General features: G+C 38.9%; 1 protein-coding gene across 2 annotated transcripts; it reads left to right on the top strand.

Annotated features, from left to right (window-relative positions):
* Positions 1 to 866: 866 nt before the first annotated feature.
* On the top strand, positions 867 to 9859 carry LOC117215637. 2 transcript variants are annotated; one of them, XR_004489164.1, is made up of 6 exons: positions 867 to 2150; positions 3094 to 3224; positions 4141 to 4381; positions 5203 to 6004; positions 6629 to 8139; positions 9698 to 9859. XR_004489164.1 is itself a non-coding variant. In XM_033462027.1 (5 exons), the coding sequence occupies exons 1-5, from the start codon at positions 1352 to 1354 to the stop codon at positions 8055 to 8057; spliced, it is 3402 nt and encodes a 1133-aa protein (XP_033317918.1). In that variant the 5' UTR covers positions 867 to 1351; the 3' UTR covers positions 8058 to 9020. The 2 variants fall into 2 exon arrangements, 1 of the variants encoding a protein (XP_033317918.1); XM_033462027.1 differs by lacking the exon at positions 9698 to 9859 and having other exon boundaries at positions 6629 to 9020.
* The last annotated feature ends 983 nt before the right edge of the window (positions 9860 to 10842 follow it).

The following is a 10842-nucleotide window of genomic DNA, read 5'->3' as shown; positions in this document are numbered from 1 at the left end:
ATGACAATGACTAGATGATACAAAATTTATATACATGGACTTAATTAATAAGTATGCAAATACTATAAGAAGTGCAATGACGTGTCTATCTTTTTTATAGTTATCGTAAAGAAGAGAAAATTGTGGGTAACTAAATATATATGATTTGTTGAATACGAAAAGGATCTGCAAGTAGAATATATGTTACTAGAAAAATGATCAAGTATATAGAAGAAAGATTTAACGATATTATAATTCATGATTTAAAGAATTAACTATCGTGATACATAATTTTATATCACATGTCGGATATCTATTTCCCGATAACATTCTTGTAATCTTAATTAATCGTTATCGTGCTATATTCATGTCGTGTCATTACATCATCTCTAAGCAACTATGCTAAAGCCTACATCATTATGTCACAGACACCTATTCTCTACGCCTACCATAAAACTTTCTTTTCATAATCCAAGTATTAAAATCCAACTCGAGAAATATCTTACTCCTACCACAAAACCATCTTTCGGATACTGGAACCAGAGAAAATACATGTTACACGAAGTTAACACGTCGCAATTCCTCCGCCTCCGACATATGGCAAACAAATCTAACAAATATAAATGGAGGAAGGAAGAAGATTTGTCTTGATCAGAGGAACATATTCGATACGGTTCTAGACGCGAGGCGAATGAATCATGTTGCCGACTGTAACCGTGTATAAAACTATATCGAAGCCACCCCCTTACAAGAACGTATAACGGTTGAAAAAGGGGGGGTGTATGTGTCGGGATAGAAGGGGAGGATGGCACGTTTCTGCGCAACTCCGAGGGCTTTTCCCCTGTCCCTCGCCATCTGCTGGAAGCTGCACGAGTGAGGAGATGTATTGAACAGGCTGAATGCGCGTGCAGAGATGCGCGAGTATCCGCGAATTCCCGGCAGCACGGGGCCGCAGTCCGCACAATAAAGAAAAAAATTGCCACAGAGTTAGAGGAACAGAGAGGTGGCGAGCGAGACAGAGACAGAGATACCGTCCTAATCCTCCTGGACGCCGAAGAGGCAGACTCGATTAATAGTCACGGTCGCGAGAGAAACGACGTCGTCCTCGTGCGCGCGGTGCCTCGGGATGAGACTGCTGCTACTTTAAGCGGAGCTTCCGGAACGGAGTACCGTTCAATGGGCCACCGCGTCTGGTGATCATCATCTCTGGTGAAACAGTTTTTCAATTTGTGTCTCCCGTCTCGTAAATCGTTCTCTCAACGCGTCGTTACTCACGAGTTCAACGAATAAAACGAGTTGTTCGGTCGGCGTCGAAACGCGTGTGAGTCGTTTTGTCCGGGAAACGAGCAGTATCAGACAAACGCCTGATAAAATGAGACCCGGCGGCTTCGTTTTGTTCCATCTTCTGCTTGTGTATATGTTTTTCCTCGTATCGGAAGCGAGACTCATACAACAAGCGGCTGACGACGACGACGACGACGATGACGATGATTGGGACGACGAGGACGACGAGGACGACGACACCGATGAGCAGAGTTATCAAACGAAACCGGAGGTGGACGATGACGGACGCATATACAAGAACCCGAGGAATTCCCCGTCGGCGGCGTGTCCAAGAAACGAGGGACAGGCGGAATTGCTCGGCCAGAAGTGTCTGCGAAAGTGTTCTACCGATGAAGATTGCAAGAGCAAGAAGAAGAAGTGCAGATGCGACGGTGTTTGCGGGATGTCTTGCATCAAGCCTGAGAGAGAATGCCCGGCGCTGGGCGATATTCAGCACGGTGTGAAGTCGGAGACTGGAAGATTTTTCGGCGATCAAGTCCATTACACTTGTGATCCTGATTATTTCACCGTCGGTGTTACCGAGAGAACGTGTAGGGCCGACGGTAAATGGACCGGCACGACGCCTTCCTGCAAGAAGGATGTCAGTTCCTTCTGTTCTCAGCCGCCTAAGGTGAAAAACGCGCGACACAACGCGCTCTCTGAACAGACCACTTTCGACTTGGACAACGAAGTTCAGTACTTTTGCGACCATGGTTACACGACTACCGGTATCAGAAAGGCGAGGTGCCTGTTGATGGAAGGTATTGCTAGCTGGTTTGGACCTGACATCACCTGCGAGCCGCAGAAATGTGGACCTCCCGCGGATATTGCGAACGGCGGGTACGCGGGTATGTATCATTTTGGCTTTAGGAGTGGTTTGTTACGGTTTAGTGGGAGAAGATATATAATATAAGAATAACCGAATCTTTGTTGAGAAATTGAACCGTTAGAAGGATATTCATTATTTGATATTATGAGAGTAGTAAAAATGATTCATTCGTAATATTTCGTGGAGACTATAGAAATACAGCGGTGCATTTTTGAAGATTTGAATAATTTTTTTTGGAAAAAAAAGGATAAAGACTTCTTATATTTGATATTATGTGCTATTTTATGTATTTTTCTTTTAGATTCATTTACTACAGGTTTCATATCATAATTGTCGGTATTTAACTACTTCATTCGCAAGTTTAACAGACAGTAACGTTTGTTAGACAATTTTCTCTTTATTTAGAAACGCGCGAGGATTCTTTACACATGGAATAGAATTTATTTGTGATCATACAATGGTGATCGAATTATTCCGATTATGTACTTCGAAGTTGTCGCTTATTGTATGGAACAAGAAAGAAGAGAATAGCGAATATTTAATACATAGCAAGGATTTTAAAATTCGTCCAAATTACTGGAAATTTGGAATACAAAATAATTTTATCATACTCAACGATAGTAATATTCTACTTCATAATTCTATATACGTTGTCATAGAATTACATTTTTGAAATGCTCATTACCACCGATGGTGCAGAAGCACCGTTGACAATAGCCATGTATTTATTTTTCGTATGAAAACTGAACAGAAACTGAAATGAATTTCTCTAAAGAAATAATTATTACATATTAGATACCGATTAAATCTTTGATCTCTATTAGAAATTTATCTTTTTTGAATATATTTTTAACTTGTAGAAACCTATATAAGCAGACACTTGATGTGAACCATTTTCATCTTATATTATTTCAATTATAAGGATTCTTAGGCGAAATCGCAACGTTTGTTTTCTGTTCAAGGCGAATGTTATACGTACGATTGTAGTGTGTCGTACCATTGTATGGATGGCTACGAATTAGTTGGCAAAGCGGAGAAGCTATGCTTGGCAGATGGCACATGGACTCCTAAAGAATCACCACAATGTGTGCAAGTAAGAGTTTTTCGCGACATATGAAACTTGTTTCTTCATGTTCCGTTCCCTTTTTATTTGAATCCTTTTTATACCTTTTATTTTTATTCTTCATCCTTTTTAACTGGATGCTACAAAAATTTAAAATAATTATATGTTCTATGGGATCAACGAATCTAAGAAAATGTCAACTGAACGCATTAAGGGCCAAACGATAGTTTGTCATAATTTATCAAATTTCATATAATTGTAGGATCTGCATACTTGGAAAATATAGCGGCGAAAAAAATATTAAGCGAATCTTTGAGATTTCCTTCCATACACACAATGTTAAGGACCAGAATTTGCTTATGTAAACTGATTGAAAAGAAATTGTAAATGTAATGTCGCGTTAACGTTGGCTTCTAATGAGTCAAATTTGTATCAGCTGAAAAAGCATTTTCACAGCGAAATTTATGGAAATAAAAATCAGAAGTCTTACATCTCTTACGACTAGTTAATAATTAATCATTCTTAACACGTTGACTGCCACGGTGGTAATCGGTGACCCACGTTTTATTAAAATTTTTACAATGATCGAAATAAGATAATTTTCATGAACTAGAAAATTTTCAACAACGTGAATGATTTACAGGATATTATCAAAAAAGTGTGCGCAAATACGATATAATATTTTGTAAAAGTTAAATGTTATGGTGTAGTATATTTCAATACATCACAGCTTCCAGGTTAAAGAATATAAAATTTGTGTGATAGTCAACGCGTTAATTAATCATATTTAAATTAAAAAAAAAGAATATCAATTTTGTATGAATAACAAAATTAAAGAGATACGATATATTTAAATAAAATTGAGAAAGTGATCGCGAATTTGTTCAATAATGACCAGTAGTGTATGTGTACGTACGTTTCGAAGCAGGAAATGTTTTCTGTTCAGGTTACAACGGTGCAATGTCCGAAACCGGAGAATCCAGTGAGCGGGAACGCGGTGTACACTTCGTATGCATACAATTCCATCGTGTCGTACGAATGCAAGTATGGATACACAGTGGTCGGCGCGACGACCAGGCGTTGCGGGGCAGATAGAAAATGGACCGGAAAGACACCTACCTGCCAGGAGATTAATTGCGGTTCACCTGGTGTTCTGTACAACGGTTGGATTGAGAATATCGAGGCGGGTGAGTCGCACGATGGAAGAGCGGAGAAAATTCTTCGCCGTGTTTATTAATAATCGCGTCGTTACGAGAATAAACAATAGTAGAAGTTTATGAGAATGTTGCAACTATTTTGCGGTCGAAACAGTATGATACGCTGAGAATATCGTGGAAAGGATTTTGTATAGATATTGGTTTGGAAAGTTTAGGCGTTTTATTCGATATAGAGTTGATAAGGTATTACTTGAGACATACTTATTCAAATAATTGAATATTTGCCTCAATGTTCTTTCGATTAATATGGAATTATCTTTTTCGTAAGAAGAATGACAAACTTTTACATTTTAATCCCTACATCATATTTAAATATTAATACTTAATTCTATTTTAAATGAAGGATCATTCAAAGTGGATTTTCTATTCCATCGATATTCTTACATCTTCGTAATTTTTTGAAAATTTCTTTTATATGAAATCATCAGGAAAGCATCAGGACAATGTTACATTCACACACAGACATATTAATATCTCATTAGATTAAACATCATTCAAAATGAATCTCTCGCTCTATCGATATTCTTTGTTACCGGTAAAAGCTTTATTTACGCAAAACTATACACCGCAACAAATATATTAAAACATTTACAACAATGGATTAAGCATCATTCAAGCTAAATTTCCCATGTTGCTTCTTTTATTTACTTCCACAATATCCTAAATTCTCCTTTGTTCAAAACCAGTCAAAATTCCGAACGGCAAACTGTTAAAACTCTTGTTTCATATTCTCAAAAATAACGAAACCCACGTAAATCCGGACTGACCTCTTTATACGCTGACTCCAACAGGTACCGGTCTGGGTGCCAGCATAATTTTCCGCTGCAACGACCACATGAAGCTCGAGGGAAATACCTCGTCGGTTTGTCAGATCGACGGAAAGTGGCGTTATCCATTGCCGCAGTGTCTTGCACCTTGCGTCGTGCCTCAAATAGAAAACGGTAACATCACGGTGGCCAGCCACGATAGGGATCACATCAACAACGTGACTGTGGTCGAGCATGGCGAGAGATTGCTAGTTTTTTGTGAAGAAAATTATGAATTCGCTGCGAACAACACGCCCGTAGTTTGTAATAATGGCACGTGGTCCATCGTGCCCAGTTGCTCGCCAGCCAGGTGTAAACAATTGCCTAAATCGCCCAAAAATGGGATGGTGATAGCACCCAAAACCGATCACGGAATGAAAGCGATATTCAAGTGCAAAGATGGCTTTGAACTTGTCAAAGATGGGCCAGACAACATCACGAGATCGGTGAAATGTCAATATGGAAATTGGATCGGAGAAATTCCTCACTGCATGCAAGTGTTTTGTCCTTTCCCTGGTTTCATCGAGAATGGAAAGGTCTTCTTGATGGGCAACATGGGAGTCTATGATTATAGGCCATATGTGAAGAAGGTTGTGAATAACAAGCAGATTATGTATGATTGTGACAAAGGATACGTCCTGGATGATGGACCCACTGGAGCAACTTGTGTTGGAGGAAGCTGGAGCCCTAAGGAGCTGCCCAAGTGCATTCCTGGACAGCACCCTAGGCTCAGATGGAGCAGACGTCGAAGATCTGTGAATGAGGAAGATCTTACTATGAATTACAGGTAAGTTGAAGATTTTTCTATTATATTTATGAATGAATTGTAGGATTCAGAATCGAATGTTGATTTAAGAAGAAAGTTGATCGACATGGTAGCCATTGATGATTGGTATTCACGCTAGAACTATTGATCTTTAATACGTACCTAAATATATTATACATTAACTGGAATTAAAACATCATGAAGTGAATAAGTATATGTAAACAAAAATAAACATTAATATGACCAAAGAACACTTGCATCTCTTTAACAGATAATTGTAAAAACAAAAATTTGTCAATGATAAAAAGTTTGATTAAAATACTTCCATTGAATAAACGATTATATATTCGTATAATTTTTAATGCTTCCTAATGGTATTTCGGAGATGTAAGACATTTTTTAACTATAAGGAATTACGATTAATCTTGAATAATTGGAAAGGGGATACATATAGTAAATTTCATTTTGAAATATTTAAATGTCGCTTGTATTTCAACTGTGGGTATAAGAATTTTGCATTTATGATTACATTATTTATATTTCAATTTTTATAAACAGATAAAGTAGAGAAAAAATAGGGGAATTTGAAGTTTAATTTCTACTGGGATATCTGTCCTTAGGAAGTCGAACTAAATCTTTTTCCAGAAAATTCATCGGGTTCTTCCGCAAGATCGGCAAGAAGCTGCTGCATCTCGAGATGAACAAGAGCAAAGAGCACTCGAAGCACAAGATCGAGGCGAAGAACTCGAACTCCAGCCACCACGACAACAGCACTGAAGCTCTATCGTGGAAGAAGCATCCAGGCCATGGAAACAGATCGCGTCTTCGCGAGGAGAAGACGATCGACTTTCTCAAAATCGTCTATCGTAAGCTGCAACGCATGGACGCCAGACAATCTAACAATTCTACCAACGGCAGTATGCACGATCTTCTAAACGCTATGAGTAAAAACTTCTTCCACGTAGATTTATCCGAATCTCGGAAGAATAATTCCGGCAGAGGTCGTTCGGAATTTGAAATTCGAAACCAGAGAGAATTCATCAAACTTAAACGAGAGTTCGAGCGGATCATGCGATTTTATAATAAGTCAATGCGTTGGAACGAGAAGCAGAATCGAAAGGATTCAAAGAAGAAAGGCCAATCTCACGGAGAAAAGGGGAAGAAATCAAAGGACAAGAAGAAGCATCGTAAAAATTATTACAAGGGATTCTACGAATTCGTGAACAGTTACGTAACCGAAAAACTGTCTATGTTGGAGGCCCGGAACGCCACCGAGGAGCTGATCAAAAATATGAAGATCGACAAGTTCACCGTGCGAAACGGCACAACTTTCACAGTAGGTGAGATGTACGCGTTCTTCAAACATATCATAGAGGCTAAATTAAACAACACGGAGGACACGACGCAGGGGGAACCGTCGACAACGGCGTCTTCGTTTTTCACGAGCACGACCGTCGCCATTGGCAGGGAGAACAGTAGCAGCAGTACGGTGACGACGTCGAGCACGTCGACGACAAGCGGCACGACTACGACGCTGGCGACGCCGAGGCAGATCGAGGCGCGCGATAATCGATCTTCGACGATGGCCAGTAACGAGTCTTCGATGCTGGACAACGAGATCCCAGCCAAAGAAGGAGTGCCAAAGCACCGCAGCAAGCGAATACGAAACGCATCCGAGGACAGTGGTCCTCCGCGTCAGAAGAGGAGGCTGCTGTCCCTGAACGAGCTGCTGATAGCCAACAAGAAGAGCACCAACAACATTGCCGGCTCGTCGTCGTGGAGGAGCGAGAAGCAATGGGCTACAAAGAGGTTCAGGGCCTACGACGACGAGAAGACCAGGCTGTTTACGTTCAAAGAGCTCGAGGCTCAACAACAAAGTCGCTCTAAACGATTCCTGCCACCATCTGAGCTGGATAATCAAATCTTTTTAAAAAATTTATATCTACACGCGTACGAAGACGAATATCGGGCAAACGTGAAACGCTCGATCGTTCAAGGAAATCATACGAACGAGCAGCAGCCGACTGTGTACAGGAGGCGCAAGGGCAATCTGGGCGCGTACGAGATCAAGTGAACGAAAAGCGGAATTAATTGTGTTGTGATATTATTGACGGAATTTACTGAGGTCATTAATACCGATATCAATTCGATTTTAGGCGAGTATACATAATATACGATAGGATTATAATCGTTGTCCCTCGTCGATGCGCATTGTAAGACGTGTATCGCGCTTTTTTCAATGAATCAATCTTTTTCCATTTGTCAAGTCTCGGTGTAACCTGGTTTTACGATGGGGTTCAGTCATTATTCGACACTTATTCGCCGCGATGCGAGCTGATAGAATTTCAACGGTTTGTTCCAGGTATTCCCTTTTGTTTTTTCTTTCCTTAAATTGTGTTTTCCTCGTCGTGATAATTGATGGTTATTCGATAAGTCGATGATTATTCGATGTCTTTTTATGTATAGAATGCGAAGATTAGTGCACAAGCCCCTTGTCCAGTTGAAATCGTTGCTGAAAGGAGAGGGTTAAGAGTGTGTTACAGGGTTTTTAATACACAACGTTTAAGACTGATCAACTTCGAATTTTTAACATAACTTTTATGGTTTCTTCGCTTTCTTCTGTCTACAACGGATAAATTTTCAACGTTGAATTTTTAAAGAGAAATTGATGAAAAAATGCTTGCCAAATTTCCTTACTTTTATTAGTTTGTGATACTACGGGAAAGCAGTAGTTCTTCATTTAGTGTAACGAGCATATATCGTTAATAAGATAAATATGAAGAATGAAAGACAGAATCAAAATGGAAACGACGTATTGACTACAAGGGGCGTAAAAGTATTTTGGATATGGTTGTCGCTGAAAGTAGAGATAATTGCCAGCACAAGAGCAGCGTGTCGTTTTGTTTTCAAAGTAGCCAGCTCGCATTGCAAAAAGTATTTTAAACTCTTTGAAAAATCGTATTAGTAGAAGGATATGTTAAACGTATTTTAAGTATATCGTGGAAAAGACATCAAAAAAAAAAAAAAAAAAAGAAAAGGAAAAGGATAGAACGAAGAAGAAAAGGATTTAAGAAAAAGAAGACGAGTCGAGAAGGAAAAAAGGTAAAACACGTTCGGAACTCGTTCGATTAAAACGATCTTCCGTTGTATAATCGATTAAGTTTTCACGAACCGCGAGGCTGTGTTTGTTAAACTATTATATCGATTAAAAAAATAGGTTTTTTAACTGTTATTATCGAAAGGCATTGTAACGTTACGACGTTGTATATAATACATTCACGTTGATTTCATGTCTTTCTCTCCTCGGTTTGATACCAAGACGATAAGATATATATATATACACATACGGTCGTATCAATACTCCCGTCCTCGTCTCTTCGTAATTAACTTTTACTTGCGAATGTTTCAAATCCACAGTACACGCATACATATTTGAAACCATTTGTATCGGTCGATCGATCGATCGACCCTTCTCAAACAAAGAAAGACACTGCAAATCAAACCATACACCACTCGTATACAGACACTCGTGCATTTTTATGAATGACATGTCATGGACAAGTATCATTAGTGAATAATAAGTATTATGATACGAACAATATCGGTAACGTGTACGTTATTCTTCGATCTCCCGAATTAATTTAATCAATCATTTATTTCATTCTAAGTATTTAATTTTATGTTTTTTATTCACTATGTTTAATTTTATTTCAGATTTCGGTTATGAAGTATCAGAAACTGGGAAGTACAACTTCATCCTTCTTCATCCTTCGCTCTTTTATTTTAATCCACTGAGAGTTTAGTAAATCTCTTTATCTCATTATTTTGTTATATATTTTGTATGTTAATTGAATAATTATATATAGATGATTAATTCTATCTATATAAATTTCTAATTAATATATAACAGATGCAATATTATGGGGATCTTAATGGGTTTGTCACTGTACCAAAATTTCCAATTTTCATGGATGATCAGTAGTTCAAATATCAAGCAATACATTCAACGCCATTTAGAAAACGAAGAAAACCTTTAAGAAACCAAAGAAGAAGAATAAAAGAAGAATTAAATTTTAAGAAGTTAATATTGAACTAAAGCTTCTAGATGATAATGATTCACGAATGAAGCAACACATTCACCTCCATTTCTCCCATTCCCAAATTGAAATATCTTGCAAACATCCTACGATAAGATATTCTCCCTAAAGAAAATCAAACCAGATCAAAAAAAAAAAAAGAAAAAAAGAAAAGAAAAGAATAAGAAAGAACGGAAATGAAGATCGGCCAATTAAATGGTCAAATCAACCTTATAAGCGGAAGCCATAAACAACGGATACCATGTGATTTTTTCCATCGCCAATTCCAGTGAATTCCTCGTACCACCCATATAATTTTGCGAATAATTTAAATCGGCGGTGCGCGAAACGGGAATCAAGTAGCTGATTCACCGATGAAAGGTACGTGTATGGTGGTAAAACGACGTTTGGCGCGTATTTGATATCTCCGTAGATCGATAACGTCCGAAAACGGGGGTCTGTGGTCCCGATCGCTGATTATGCCGTAACATCACAGGTAATTAAGTCCGAAAATAAGCGGAGCCTGAAAAAAAGGGGCGCGGTTCCATGCAACGCGCGCGTAATTCGCGTTGCTCGCGTCTCGCCCCGGCATTGCTCCACCTGTCAATAATCGAACAGTGTCATTAATTACGGACCAATTATAATTCGGTAGACGGCGACGAGAACCATGTCCGCGATGTTATCTGGGAACCGCCGCTCGTTAACACATCCGTCGTCGCTTCGAGGAATCGTGTTAAATCGATTAATCCCCGACCAACACGCACGGTCGTTATGATAAGAGCA

This window comes from Bombus bifarius, unplaced genomic scaffold, assembly GCF_011952205.1.
Source record: "Bombus bifarius isolate JDL3187 unplaced genomic scaffold, Bbif_JDL3187 scf7180000009761, whole genome shotgun sequence".
Taxonomy (NCBI): Eukaryota; Metazoa; Arthropoda; class Insecta; order Hymenoptera; family Apidae; genus Bombus; species Bombus bifarius.
Note: the sequence above shows the minus strand (reverse complement) of the source record. Positions and strands in the feature narration are given on the sequence as shown.

Bases quoted from the DNA above. Each gene is read 5' to 3' on its own strand.
- LOC117215637 (XM_033462027.1), top strand. From the start codon at position 1,352: ATGAGACCCGGCGGCTTCGTTTTGTTCCATCTTCTGCTTGTGTATATG. The intron at 2,151-3,093 runs GTATGTATCATT...TTTCTGTTCAAG, and splicing joins TGCGAACGGCGGGTACGCGG to GCGAATGTTATACGTACGAT. The intron at 4,382-5,202 runs GTGAGTCGCACG...TGACTCCAACAG, and splicing joins GATTGAGAATATCGAGGCGG to GTACCGGTCTGGGTGCCAGC.